At 41.0% G+C, this 14,818-nt stretch overlaps 2 protein-coding genes and 1 non-coding gene across 3 annotated transcripts; all 3 read right to left on the minus strand.

Annotated features, from left to right (window-relative positions):
- Positions 1–532: 532 nt before the first annotated feature.
- Positions 533–4,105, minus strand: RPS20 (ribosomal protein S20). The gene is made up of 4 exons (XM_035126186.3): positions 4,001–4,105; positions 2,479–2,578; positions 1,685–1,758; positions 533–757 (listed from the first exon to the last, which is right to left on the minus strand). Exons 1-4 carry the CDS (start codon positions 4,001–4,003, stop codon positions 575–577), a joined length of 360 nt encoding a protein of 119 aa, XP_034982077.1. The 5' UTR covers positions 4,004–4,105; the 3' UTR covers positions 533–574.
- On the minus strand, positions 1,835–1,898 carry LOC118090580 (small nucleolar RNA U54). Its single transcript, XR_004693276.1, has one exon. It is a non-coding gene; the product is annotated as a small nucleolar RNA U54 (small nucleolar RNA).
- Positions 4,106–9,063: 4,958 nt separating the features above from the next.
- MOS (MOS proto-oncogene, serine/threonine kinase) lies at positions 9,064–10,543 on the minus strand. Its single transcript, XM_035126171.3, has one exon. It carries the CDS (start codon positions 10,239–10,241, stop codon positions 9,216–9,218), a length of 1,026 nt encoding a protein of 341 aa, XP_034982062.1. The 5' UTR covers positions 10,242–10,543; the 3' UTR covers positions 9,064–9,215.
- Positions 10,544–14,818: the final 4,275 nt, after the last annotated feature.

Genomic DNA, 14,818 nt, shown 5'->3' on the forward strand with positions numbered 1-14,818 from the left:
AATGCATCTCCCAAACTAGCCAAATATACCAACAAACTTCTTGTGATACAAGACTTTGGTTCAAGTGCTACATAGTTAACATTGATTATATACATGTCCAACAGGAGGAACCTAGCACATAAATACAGTGGTACCTTGGGTTACAAACGCTTCGGGTTACATGTTTTCATGTACCGCAGGAAACCCGTAAGTACCAGAAAGGGTCACTTCCGGGTTTTGCCGCTCACGCATGCACAGAAGCATCAAATTGCGTCACACGCAGCACTGTGGGTTACGAACGCTGCGTGTTGCGGACGTGCCTGTGTCACGGACCAATAACAAACCAATAACCCCCCTCCCTTAACCCCACCTAGTCTATTCACACTGGTATGCTTCATTTGTTGAATGAGTTCTAAAAATCAGTTTAATCAGAGATCTCTTATCTACTTGATAATTACATACTTTGCAGGCTTTTTAATTGTGGACAAGTAGAGGCTTTTGATACTATTCATAATTAAAGCAGGAACACTGCCACATAGCACACAACAAGAAGTAAAAGTTGATATTAACTTTTATTGAAGCAGATGACAATCATTTAGGCATCGGCAATAGTAACCTCAACTTCTACTCCAGGTTCAATACTGATAGAAGTTATCTGCTTGACAATCTCCGAAGGACTGTGCAAGTCAATGAGACGCTTGTGAATGCGCATCTGGAAACGATCCCAGGTCTTGGAACCTTCACCACATGGTGTTTTCCTTGTGGTGATTCGCAGAGTCTAAAATATGAGTAAAATGTTTATTTTATATATTTAGCAAGGTTAATAAAAAGATGAGGCATTTACATATTCATTCAAAATAGAGATAAACAGACATTAAAACATTTTGTTTAATAACATTATCTAAATATACATAAAACCAAGTTATAAAAACAAATATACATATTAAAGGCCTGCCTTTTAAAAAAGGGGGTGGGGTGGCAAGTATAAAAACAATACAACCAAGTACCTTCCCTAATATCAATAGACAAGGCATTTCAGAGATTAGTTGCTGTCACACCAAAATATCCCTTGAACTCAAGGAATGAACATGATATGACACTTGCATAATGCTATGTAAGATGTCTATAGAGCTTTGCAGAAACTTGCATCCCTGGGGAAGTCAAGGAGATAACAGAGCAGTTGATCAACATTACCTCAGCAAATAGCCCCACTACGAAGGACTAAAGAGTTTACAAGCATCATATTGCTATGTTGACTTACCAGTAACTACGGACTCATTTATACCATGCTACCGTAGCATCTTTGGTTAAAGACAGGTACCATAGGTGCTTACTAGATAGTTCCCAGTTCAGGTACAGTACTATGTTGCAGCCTGTTTGGTCCCTTTTAAATCTTTAAAACATTGGGGAGGGGGGCAAGGAGTTGTATGTACCTTCTAATGCAAGTTTATACACCTCTAACTTCTTTTTAAAAAATAACTATTCAATACTATACTACACTACACAATACTATACTAGTTCTATCTCCTTCTCCATCCCTAACCAATGCATTCACTACAGAGCAAGTAAAATATGATGCAATGATAGGCCTTATTAAGAGGATCTTCCATCTGTAAAAGCTATGAAACAAAGGAAGTGGTGCTATGTCAAGAAAGAATTTAAACTTAAAAACACCCAGGATAATAATGTGCATGTGGTTACATACCTTGGTGGGCATGCGGACAGGTCCTTTCACTTTTAGGTTCTTTTCCTTAGCACCTCTGATCAGATCTGCACAGACTATAAAAGTGCAAAGTGAGTTTTTAAAAAGTTGTGTGTTCATCCGTAAAAAAGCACTATTAAAAAGAAGTACAAGTGTTGGCTCAGAATAGCGTATAAATTAATCAAAGTAGTTCAGTGCACTTTTGTCCTCATAGCCAACAATGTAGATAAGTGTTTCCTACTGTGAAATTGCCAATGCAACAACTGACTAGAAGTGACGACCATTTAGGATAACTAAGAAACTAATTTCATTGCTCTCTTTTCTATATAGCTTAAGGGGCAACATTCTCAAATTTCATAAAAATGCCCACTGCAAAAATTTTAACTTACACAACATAAAAATTACCTCAATCAACATAGACTTGGGTTTATCCCTACCCCTGCACTTAAAATATGGAAGTGAACCAGATGATACAAACATGCAACTCTACCTCAATAACAAGATATGGTAGCAAACTTCAACAGACCACAACTAATGAGTCTATAGAGGTGTCCTTAATTTCAACTGAAATTGTCATTTAATCAAGCATGTCCTCACAATTTTTAAACATTAACTACATTAACAGCTGAATACGATGTCATAAGGCCCAATGAAATCAATGGGCTTAGAAGCACCAAACTGCACAGGATGAAACTGCCGAAACAGAAAATTGGGTGGGAAAGTGCACAGATTTCTGTCAGCCATTTAGGATTTATGATCTATTGAGGTTAGATCCTATCAGCTATTTTGCAACTTACCTTTTTCAAGCGACTTCACATTGCGACTTGTCAAGGTGATTCTGATTCGATGAATTGCTACCTCCTGTTCTACAGGTGCTTTCCCACTATCTTTAAATGCCTGAAAGAAATGGGTTGTAATGGTAAGTTCTGGCATTCATTTGATGCTAGTTTTGCAACCTCAAAAACTAATTCAAATCAATCTTTAAAAACATAAATAAGATCTACCGTACATATTAAGACTCTTTCCCTCCATTACAGTACCAAGCAGAAATGAAGCTTTTAGCACTCTGCACATCATAAAACAGTAAACACACATGGGAAGGCAATTTCTGCATCACCTTTACAACAGCAACAACTTGCTCAAACTCAAGCATTAGTTGATAGATCTTAGTCTTTTGTGAATAGGAATAAGTATAATTATTTACACTTTCAATGCCAAAGAACAAAATCCCCAGGGTACTCAGTAAAGAGTAACTTTGTAGGTGCACAAGTATTTGTCATGAAAGGTGTCCCATGACACTTCTCAATAAAGGGCTGCACAAAAAGCTTTTACTGACCACTTGGGCTCGGTTAAAAGACCCATGCAATAGACCATGTGTCCCTTACATTTGAAATTGGGATCTAGCAAACCCAATTCACTAACTAAAAAAAAATGCAAGTCTGGTGACTGTGAGATTAAGAGCTATTTATTTTCATAATGCATATCTTGCTCTTTTAACAAAATGTTCCATGTAGTAAACAATAAAAGTAAAACAGCAGCAAAAACATATGTAACAAGAGCCCCAGTGGACAATGAAAACGAACTTTGTAGTTCTTAAAACAAACATCCCTCCACCACGCGAGTTAACAGCGACGAAAGAGTTCTTTTCTCTGTAGCACGTGGGCACAGTCGTCCTACTTTGTTATAAACCTCGGTATATCCAAGCAGCCGCAAATCGGTATTTTGCGCAGCCCGATCCTATCTATGCATATTTACTCGTAAATCAGACTTTGTTCCGCGGGGTTTACTTCCCGAGAGCTGCAGCTAAAACGGCATTAAAGCTTGATCTGGCGAGATACCGAGGAACATCAAAATGGGATCTTACGCGTGCCTCTTAACAGCAGCAGCCCCATCTTTCTTAAGCCGCGGGAATTGTAACGTTATCCTGCCCGCCTATTACCATTATTTGTTAAAGCTGTATACCGCTCTTCTTCTGAAGATCGTAAGGCGGTTCACAGCATAAAAACTACAAAACGGAAACAGAAAAACGGGCAATAAAACCAAGAACGAACCAATAACCCCCTCCCTTAAAGAGGTCTTTATCCGTGGTGGACTTTTAATGAGGCATAATAAAGAGAAGCAGAACCAAGGAACCACGACCTCGGGCCGACGAACTCGAAGCAGTTCGAGACAGCTAGTGAGAGCGCACGCGCGAGAAGGTGGGTTGGGGAGAGGGCCTTAGGCGCAACCTTTCAATCCGAACTTCTCCCACATCCCTGGCAACCCGTCGGCGCGAGGGCTCTTCCCCGCGCGACACCTCCGAGGCCCAGTCTCCCTCACCATGGTCGCCGCGGAGCCTTCCTGACCGACTTATTCCTGGCCGAAGCGCGCGAGGCCCGGGGAACAGCGGTGAGTCAGGAAACGAGCACCTCACCGAGACACGTACGCGCACGCAAAGAGGGCGGCTGGCGCGGCGGCGCGGGCTTTATAGGCTCGCCGAGGCGCACACGCCCCGCCCCTTCGCCCCGGAACCGATTCGGGTGGGTGGATGGGGAGGAGAAGCGGCGACGGCGAGGGCTCGGCCTGCGAAGCGGGGCAGGGGCGGAAGTTGTTCCTCAGGGCGGCGGATCGGGGGAGGGGAGGGGAGGGGGGTAGCCGCCATGGCTGTGCGATGTGCTTTAGGCTTGTGGCGGTAGCCGGGTCCTTTTCCCTTTTCGTCAAGGGAAAGCGTAGGATCTCCCTGAAATCTCCATTCTGTCATTTCCCCCTTTATTCCGGCAGGGAAGAAAGGAAATTCTAAAACCTTCCTTCTGAAATGTAGAATTTCCGATTGATCCAGAATAAGACACACACACACACCCAATACTCCATCGAGGGGTAAACATATACTCACAATGCGTCTTTTTCTGCTGTAGCCTTTGCCGCTCTGAGGCAGTTTATCCAGGATGCCAAGCCTCGTCTGTCAAGTTAGAATTGGTTAAACCTCCAACCCCCCTTTTTACCTCCCGCCTCCCTTTTTACTATTTATATCTCTAGCTTCAGGCTGCCTTCCATTTCAGCAGTGATTGACTCCCGATTAGCAGCCCCTCGCCCATAGAATTGTAGAGGTGGAAGACACCTGTGTTAACCACGTTGCTGGAGTTAGGGGGAAGGAAGCCCCACTTAAGCCTATGAGGCTTAACGCCCAAATAAGTATGTTGGAAAATGTACTTGGCCAATAAATTGTTGTTGTTGTTGTTGTTGTTGTGCGTGGGATTACTCCCTTGAGCGCTGGTTTAACTCCTACAAATGCGCAGAAACCCAAGCTTTGTTTCAAAGATACTCTGCGTCAACCAGTCTGTCTTAGGGTGATGGAACCCACAGCATTCTTAGACTTGCAGTCTTAAGACTTCCACTTAAATCTGCATTGCACTCAAGGGTACTTATTTCTGAGCAGCTATGCACATTTGGGTGCGAAACATGGGGAGGCAATCTGCAGTGGCAAAATGGTGGTGGTGGGGGGAATAGGATCACCCCCCACTTGCTGCAAACTGACTTCTATTTCCAGACAAAGACAAACATGGGATAGATAGTGATGTATTCAACGTTTAGTTCTGTTTAGTCCTTAGGGAGACCTATTATGAAGTATTGGAAGGTATGAATCACTTTTCAGTCTTATAATTGACTGGTGCAGCAGCATATGAATATTTACATTTTAAATGGGATGGTTCAAAGGCAGGACCAAGAACACCAGTGTTCTGAACATACTGTATGCAACTAGGGCAGAATAATTTATCTTTGCAGTATTCCTTGTGTTAAAAGATCTGCCAACTTTTAACTTTATTCTTCCTCACAATCAGACACAATTTGGAATTTGATTATACTTTCTTTGGAACAACTTAGTCCTCAGCCAAGTTTTTAAGCAACAGGCTTAATGGAATATTTTATATAATAATGAGCCAAATGCCTTTAATAAGGTACTATAAAATCCTAGTGTGAACACATGTTCTAACAACAAATAAAGCAAGAAAAAATAAAAATAGTAGGTGACTATACCTACTAGACTATAGGTAAAGGGTAAAGGGACCCCTGACCATTAGGTCTAGTCGTGACCAACTCTGGGGTTGCGTCGCTCATCTCGCATTATGGCTGAGGGAGCCGGCATACAGCTTCCAGGTCATGGGGCCAGCATGACAAAGCCGCTTCTGGTGAACCAGAGCAGCACACGTTTACCTTCCCGCTGTAGCGGTACCTATTTAGGTGGCTATACCTACTGTCTAATCATGTTGCTCTCCAATAGAACCATTCAGATGACCATTTTATCACAATTTTGTACCTGTTGGATGGCAAAAACCCTCTCTTCTGCTTTGCACAATGATATATCCAACCAACAGTGCAATCCTAACTGTTTACTCAGATTTAAGTTTATTAAATTCAGCGGGGCTTACTCCCAGGTAAATGGGAATGAGATTGTTGGGGTGTGGGGAGGTGAAAACTCGCCCTGGAACAATTTGGTCATTATTTTGAACAAAAGTCAGAATGCCTTCAGGAATACAAGACACAAAATAGGCATATCTTACATCGCTGCAATATAGGATTTAATTCCTTGTTTCCATTAGCAGGGCTTCAGTAATCATGCTACTGCTCTTACCCATCTAGTAGGTTAAAATAGCAATGGCACCATTTTTATCAGGTATTTGTTTTTATCTCTTATATAAAAGGTTTTGCCTTGTTTTAAAAGGTGAAGGTTGTAGATAAATTGAAATGGATAAGCCTATTTCATTTTCACACTCACATTTTTGTTAAGAAGGTTGGGTAAGTGGCTGAAGCTAATATGAATACAAAACAGATTTGATGGATGACAAAGGAGATTAAATATCATTGGTGGTAGTTTTGCAATAAGGCATGACGTGGAGAATAGGGAGGAAGAAAAGATGCCATCCATATTGAGCTTGAGAAAACAATTCCTTTTTAGTAGGATCTTAGTATAAAAATTATAAAGAATTATTTATGCACAGCAGTGTCAACACTTGTCATTGGCAATATACCATACATTAGCTTAGCAAAGCTAGGAAAACAATGCTGGCAGTGGGAGATAAATCCTTGACCTAAATTTAAAATAGTCCACCAACAGACTTTTATTTCACTTTTTTGCCACCACATTACAAAGTTGTATGGGACTCCCATCTCAAATCTGCTGTAAAATGTAACATCACTGAACTAGAATTTAACTCCTAGCAATTTTGATTCTATTTATGCTATATTAAAAACACCACTTCTGTATATTTGTAGTGTATGACACATATCCAGTTGTCATGTTATAGATGCCTCAGACTTTGCCATATATATATAGAAAGTTTTAGATGTCGTAATAGTGTCATTCTGTCAGCCAAACAAGAAAGCTAGAGAGTTCTAGGCACAAAGTCAGGAAGCATCAGCAGCTGTTCTGGGTTTTTAAAAATACTCTGCTTATTTTTGATTATTGTTTAAATAGATACAATTGAGAGTGCTATTTTAAACTTCCTAATATCTTAATAAAAAAGACGAACTTGGCAAAACTTGATTCTGCTGGAAACAAGATTTTCTTATTGTGAGAACAGGAATTGCATTTGCTCCCAGCTGTGTTCCTAAAACAGCCTATCCTACAAGTTTATGTAACTTAAGCCACAGTCTATTCACATCAACAAACCCTGCCATAGCCATAATACAGAAATCAATATGATTTACCCCCCACAAACAGCAGCATATTGTAGCACGGGGTAAGTCTCTTGGAAGTTTGAATGACTGAAGCAGTTTGAAATACTTGAGGGGAGGAGAAGAGGACGCCCCCCCCCCCCACCATCATAAACCAAAGTCCATAGTGCATACGTCATATGACGTAAAAGAGCTCTCTGAACTGTGACCAGAGTATTGGGATGGTAGGGAAACTGTTTTCAGAAGTAGCTTTGATTATTATTTTATAATAAACTTCAACTTGCATTTCTTAACATAAAAGAAAATTGAAGTTTCTAGTTGGTGTTTATGTGTGTGTTATAAAGAAAATGTGGATATGACAGCAGAGCTTAAACACAAACATTTAAGAACAAGGTAGCACAAGACTTGCAACAACCAAAATGGGAACATTGACATTTGCATGGAAGTGAAATTAAACAAATCATTATCCATAATTCAAAGGTCATCCGAGAGGGTGTTGCAATAAAATAGCAAGGATTTCACCATATCTTTAGATTCAGTTAGAAAACTACTGCAGACCTCCAGTCTCCTGCTTCATTATCAATGGGGCATAATTAATTAAATAATATACTGTGCTTCACCCAAAGATCACAGGATGGCTTGCAGCATAACTCACACACCACATATTAAAAGTACAGTACCTTGTTATGAATAAGTATCCAAATCTTTTTGCAGTACCATTGTTAGAAGTTAACTATTTTGTGTTGTTCTTGGTTTCGCCAAGACAGCAAATAAGGTTTTATCATTTTAAGAATGCTTGTGATTTACATGAGGGCACAAAGCATGCAAACAATCCAATATCATTCTTTCTCCTTTCCAAACAATACTAATCTGGGAGAATAATGCTTGAGTATTGACTCTAGAATAATGCTTGAGTATTCATTCTAGGGTGGCTAGATTCATGAGAAGCTACACCTGCTGAAATTCCTACTTCTACACTACTATTAAAGGTGCATGGCCCTGTTCTCTATTGTGTCTGGCCACACTTTAAAAGCAATCACTAGATAGTTAAACAATATACTCTTACATTTATTGCCTATAAATGACTGCTTGTGAACTGCAGTTGTATTTGTCCATCAAGGATCAGTCTCTGTTTTGTCAAGCCTTTTGCTATCTATGTACAGTTAAGAAAGTATTTTCATAAACTGCACCACCTGGTTAGGGACAGCTGGATGGTTTATCTGAACTGGAGACAAAATAGCAAGCCAATCTATTATTCATAATGTTTATCAGTTCCCCCCAAAATGCATGGATATTTTACACATACTGATACAGTACCTTGTTTGTAAGCCTGTTTTGACCATTTAAATCATGTCACTTTGGCTTAGCAAATATTTAAAACAAGGAAAGAAATTATATAACTTATTTGTAGCTCAATGCACACAGATATACCACCATTTTCAAAGAGAATAAAATAACATTCACACTGTTATCCCCCCCCCTTTGTGCAATACTAGTTTAATATGACACTGGCAGTATGACAATTGTTACATTTTTCTTGGTATGCATTCCTATTAGGAAGCTCCATTATCTGCAATGGACCCAATTCCCACCAAAGTGTGCCTAGGATAGCAACCAAGCCTCAGATTTTGGGCATATTTAACCTATGCAGATGCTTAGGACAAAATAATAAACTGAATACAGCTAATAGCATTCTCTGAACACCATCAAACCTTCTTACAAATTTCCTGTAATGAACTTTATTTATAGAAAATTGACCACCAGCAACATATATATATTTAAACTTCTTTTGCATGCAGAGAAGGGTCAGAGCAATAAGATACACAAACTGAGCAAGAGATGATCAACAATAAAAATGAAGAGGAACAAGACAAGGTTTTTTTTATACTATTAGAGACAGGGACTGAAGATTGTGAAGGAGAAGTTCTGCACTAGGACGCTCTGCTACATCAGCTCTCCAACAGCTTCCAATTATAGTTTCAAGCCTTTGGCCAGTTGTTGAGTCTCTAAACACAGCTGCAGTCAGAGAAGGGCGCAGGTTATAAGCTACAACAGAGTAGAGTATATACTGGCGCTCACCCGAATAAGGCTCTTGCTGTGTAACCATTTGCCAGAGGGTGATGGCAAAAGAGTAGATGTCTGCCTTGGGGTTGACTCTCTCACCTTTAAGGAGTTCAGGAGCACGGTGGGTGTATGTTCCCCCTTGTTGACAAAGTTGTGGGTCTGATGCAGCGTTCTGTAGCTTTTGGGAACATCCAAAGTCTCCAATCTTGCAAACATTGTGTTCAGTGATGAATATGTTGGCAGGTTTCAAATCCAGATGCACAATCAAATGTGAATGGAGAAACACTAAGCCTGCAATAATGTCACAGGAGTAGCCCAGGCACTCAGCTATACTCAGCTGATCATCTTTCCTTTTAGCTGTTATACAGCCAGTCCCATAGATAACATGGTCCAGAGTGCTATTTCCTACATATTCCATTATTATGGTGCCCAAACTATCCTGATTGCCAGGGGCACATGTGCTAGCAGCTACTATACGCACCACATTTTTGTGATCAAGGCGTGCTGCATTTAGTTCTGCCCAGAAGCTCTGCCGTGATGCCAAACGGTTCTTACTGCATTTTTTTACCTGCTTTACAGCCACTGTAGCTCCATGGTACGTAGCCTTGTAGACAGAACCAAAGCCACCAGAGCCTAGGGGGTGCAGCAGGCACAACTGATCCCAGTCTATAGAACACCAAGCTACACGAGAGGGTAGCCGACGAGCCCTATGCAACGGACCTTCCCCCAACAAGAGCTTTTCACGTTTGGCAGGAAACACCAAGGGACTACTACAGGGTCGTGTTTCCACAGATGGAGAAAATTCCAGATGGAGAAGACGACTATGTGGAAGAGGGGATGGCATAATTATTTCAAAAGAAGGTTAGGCAACACAGTTTCTTCCAAGAGACAGGATTAAGTAGGTTTTCTTGACTTTGTTCTCTTTTTGCTTCCAAGTTCATGTTTCCTTCTCATAAATAGCTGCTTTTAATCTCACATGACAAACTCCAATCAGTTTCAGATGATTCCAATTTTAATAATTACTCTAGTAACTTTAGCCTGTAAAGGGAATTTATATTGCAGTCCTAATCCTAAACATACTTACAGCACAATGCTAAACATCCTAAACATGTTTACTTAGCAGTAAGTCTCACTGAGTTCAGTACAAATTATTCCTACTAAGTGATCTTAGTGACAAGCCTTCCATTCACGGAAATCATGAAAGGCTTATTCCTAAGTACACTTGCTAGAAATATTTAATTTGGATCTTACATTAGGTTCTTATGCTGTCCTGGTCCTGTGTATTGCATTTGAAGGCTGTAGCTAAATAGAGTGACCTCTGGTGGAATTTAACAACTGAATGACAGGTAGAAATTCAACAGGCACTGTACTCTTGATGCCAGGAAGAGTCATAATTTAAATTTCTGCCCATTGTTCAGCACATTAAAGACAGAAGGGCTTTCTCAGAGAAAAGTTGCAACCTTGTGAAGCTATATGGCTCTGAGCAAAAAACCTAAGAGCCTGCTGAATCAGCTAATGGCCCATCTAATCTAGCATCCTGTTCTCCCAGTGGCCAACCAGATGCCAGCAAGCCAGAAATGAGTGCAACAACACTCTGCTCACCTGTGGTTTCCAGCAACTGGCATCCAGTAGCAATCAAGGTTGATTCAGTCCCAAAATTGTGCCTGAACCCAGATTGAGGTGGATCTAAATAATCTGTATCCCCCAGGAACTTCTGTAACTGCTCAGCCATTACTTTCTCCACCACCTTACCCCCCAAATGAGGCAATTGCAGTGGTGGTAAAGGTAAAGGGGCCCCTGACCATCAGGTCCAGTCGTGTCCGACTCTGGGGTTGCAGCGCTCATCTCGCTCTATAGGCTGAGGGAGCCGGCGTTTGTCCGCAGACAGCTTCCGGGTCATGTGGCCAGCACGACAAAGCTGCTTCTGCCGAACCAGAGCAGCGTACGGAAACGCCGTTTACCTTCCCGCCAGAGTGGTACCTATTTACCTACTTGCACTTTGATGTGCTTTCGAACTGCTAGGTGGGCAGGAGCTGGGACCAAACAACGGGAGCTCACCCCGTTGCAGGGATTCGAACCACCGACCTTCTGATCAGCAAGCCCTAGCCTAGACTCTGTGGTTTAACCCACAGCGCCACCTGGGTCCCTAATTGCAGTGGTGGTAGTTATTATAAATTATAGGAACCGGAGTGGGCTTCTTAAGGAGTGAACACACTGCTGCTTGTTTAAGAGAAGCAGGCATCACTCCATCACATAAAGATGCATTCACCACAGCCTGGTTGCATGGTTCATGAGAGCAAGAAACAGATTGCATATTTGTAAGAGTATTGTCCAAAACATTGGGCCACGTAAATTGAAATTGATCCCACAAAGCATGGGAAGGCACTATATATGACATCTCAGGTGGAATTGCAATGACAGTGACACCCAAGGCACCCAAGTTACTTTATCCTCAAAGTGCTGTGAAAAAATGCTGTGATCAGAGCATGCCGCTGAGGGCTCCAGAGGTCTACCACTTCTGGTAATGAGCAGCCTTTGGACTATCCAAAACAACTCTGCCAGACAGCTCTTTGAGGATGCAATGGAGACGGCAAAGTAATTCTCTTTTGTCACCTCCACTGCAGCATTCTCCAGGCAGCATTCTGTGACTTAATAAGCATTTGGTCAGCTTTGGAGTGAGTTTTCCGCCACCTGCGCTCTAGTTGTCTCCCATTGTGCTACATTGGGAGACACACAAGATGGGTCTTCGGCGTGATCCAGTAGGGCTGATCTTCTGTTTGTAAGTGTATTCAGGATTAGATTAAGTCATTTGCCCTAAAAAGAGGCTTCTTAGATTAGTTTTTTAAACTTGCCATAGTATTACAGTACTATGAACTTGTTAAGATTTATTCCTATAAGGAGCCCTCATTTTTCAGACCTCCCCCCCCATTCTTTAAAAGTTTTCATTTCCTTAAGCTGCTTTACTGAAAGTATTTTCCTGCTTTTCAGCAATTGCTTGCAATTATATCAGAATGAGAGGCTATGGAATGCCACACAGAATTCATTATCAATCAGAAATTCTACCTTGCTATCATACTGCGGCCAAGGAATTGCATTTATATTGGGCCCTTTCACAAAGTGATGCTCCATGCAGATTTCACCACACCATGAGCAACAAATATAATTGTGGGATGATGATGACACAAGTTAGCTGTCATTTTGCGATGTTATAGATCAGCTGCTACTAATCAAAGCTGTGTATATTCAATATGCTTACATGGGACTTTCAGATGAGCATGAGCACAAGTTAAACTTGTGTGTGATATGACACAGGCGTAACTAAATGCCTGGTCCTTATAGGTGAATGTAAGTTTCAGTAGCTGATGTTACTAACAATTTGTTTTGCTTTATTTTTTCTTTATCACATGAGGCTTCTCTAGGGCCAAAGCAGAATTGGAGCTAGAGAAATGTGTGGAAAAATTAGTCAAAAAATTGCAGCATTTTAAAGACAATATGCAATTTCAGTACATCTCCCAGAGTGTTGCACATCATTCAGTTATTCTGTTACCAGAGCTCATCTGTGTAGTAGCTAAGCGTGTGAGTTGTATGCCGTGAAGTCTTTAGGTCATTCTTACTTCTGCAATATGCGGTCTTGGGTGAGTCACATTTCCTCAGTGTCACCCTTCTTCCCTTACACCTCTCAGTATAGGATAACAGGGCTGACCTATCTTACAGGGTTCTTGTAAGGATGCTGCAGTCCTGTGTGCACTTAGTTGTGAGTTCCTTTGAAATAAGCGGAGTAAACAAAAATCCAACCTGGCTGTGGGATAATACACCTGAATCTCTTCAGCCACCTTATATATGTATGGTAAGCAAAATGCATGCATATTAGAAATGTACACATAAATTAGTATTTTGCGGCTTCAAAACCTTCCTTTTTGAATTGTATAAAGGAGGCTGCCTTACCTGGAAATGACACCACACTTCTGATCAGGTCCTTTTTCTGTGCATTGCCCCATTTTTCTCTCTTTCTCCACCATTCTTTCTCTATGGGCATATGAAATTAAGACTACAGTGGTACCTCTACTTAAGAATAACTCTACTTACGCATGTTTCTGCTAACGAATGGAGCTCCGGCCGCCATCTTTGATGCGGTTTACAATTTTTTTCGACTTACAAATGTGCATTCGGAACGCATTGAATTCATAAGTAGAGGTACCACTGTACTGGGCTTAATACTTAAAGTACTGGGGTTTGGGTGCCCGCACTATGCTGCTGAAACCCACCTCTCCCCTTTCCAGCTACAGAGCCTAGGGCTTGCTGATCGGAAGGTCAGCAGTTCAAATCCTTGTGATGGGGTGAGCTCCCGTTGTTCAGTCCCTGCTCCTGCCCACCTAGCAGTTCGAAAGCACGTTAGAGTGCAAGTAGATAAATAGGTACCACTCTGGCGGGAAGGTAAACGGCATTTCCGTGCACTGCGCTGGTTCGCCAGAAGCAGCTTAGTCATGCTGGCCACATGACCCGGAAGCTGTTCTGTGAACAAACACCAGCTCCCTCGGCCTATAGAGCAAGATGAGCCCCCAATAAGGCAAAATGAGTGGCTAGTAAGCAGCATATATTTTTGCAGGGATACCTGAGTTGTGGAATGCTCTCCCCAGAAAGGCTCACCAGACCTTTTCAGTTCCAGGTTTTATTTTCCAGTTGTTCCAGTTAAAAACAAGCATGTGCTCTTTGTTTCTGGTTTAATTCTGATGCTTTTATAATTATATATGTTTTTTTCTGTGCACCAGAGAACTTATTTAATGGGTAGTATTAAAATGTTGTTCATAATATACATTGTATATAATGAGATTGGATATTTGCTTCCTGAGTCTTCTGAGATATTGCTGTCATAGTCAAAAGTTAGCTAGGAGAAATTATATAGTTACATTTAATTTCACTTATTAGTGGCAGAAAATGTGTTAGAAAGTAGCTATGAGTTCAGATGTCAAATATGGGAACGGATAAAAATGTTAGGAAGTAACACTTTATACAAAAAGTGAAATTAACTAATTTGGACTTATTATGAATAAGCTTAAGTTACTGGAAAAAATGTGGCCTATACAGATAATATGTAGCACGCTGAAAGCATTGTTAGTTAAAAAATGATATTGAGCAAGTCACTGTAAGACGTCTTATTGCGTGCTTAGTAATGTTAACAAAAAAGACTGATACAATGTATCTACACAAGGGGGCAACCTTGTATTTTGTCTGGCTTGAATTTTTGATGAAACCGATTGATGAAATCAACAGAAGAACTATACGATTCCCCAGTATTTTAGTACTCTTTTCATGCATAAATTTGTATTCTAGGAACGATAAGCACAGACACGAAGACTGATGGCTTCTCTGTCTCTCTATGCCCCATGCCCAGTACAAAAACATCTCACTCTCTACCTTGCT

Source organism: Zootoca vivipara, chromosome 8, assembly GCF_965207765.1.
Source record: "Zootoca vivipara chromosome 8, rZooViv2.hap1.1, whole genome shotgun sequence".
NCBI lineage: Eukaryota > Metazoa > Chordata > Lepidosauria > Squamata > Lacertidae > Zootoca > Zootoca vivipara.

What these genes read in the sequence shown, in the direction of transcription:
- RPS20 (XM_035126186.3), bottom strand. An exon ending in TGTGAAGTCGCTTGAAAAAG is followed by an intron (nt 1,759 to 2,478) that starts GTAAGTTGCAAA and finishes GCACTTTTATAG; the next exon opens with TCTGTGCAGATCTGATCAGA. An exon ending in CTGTCCGCATGCCCACCAAG is followed by an intron (nt 758 to 1,684) that starts GTATGTAACCAC and finishes CTCATATTTTAG; the next exon opens with ACTCTGCGAATCACCACAAG.
- MOS (XM_035126171.3), bottom strand. Translation starts at nt 10,241, where the DNA reads ATGCCATCCCCTCTTCCACATAGTCGTCTTCTCCATCTGGAATTTTCT.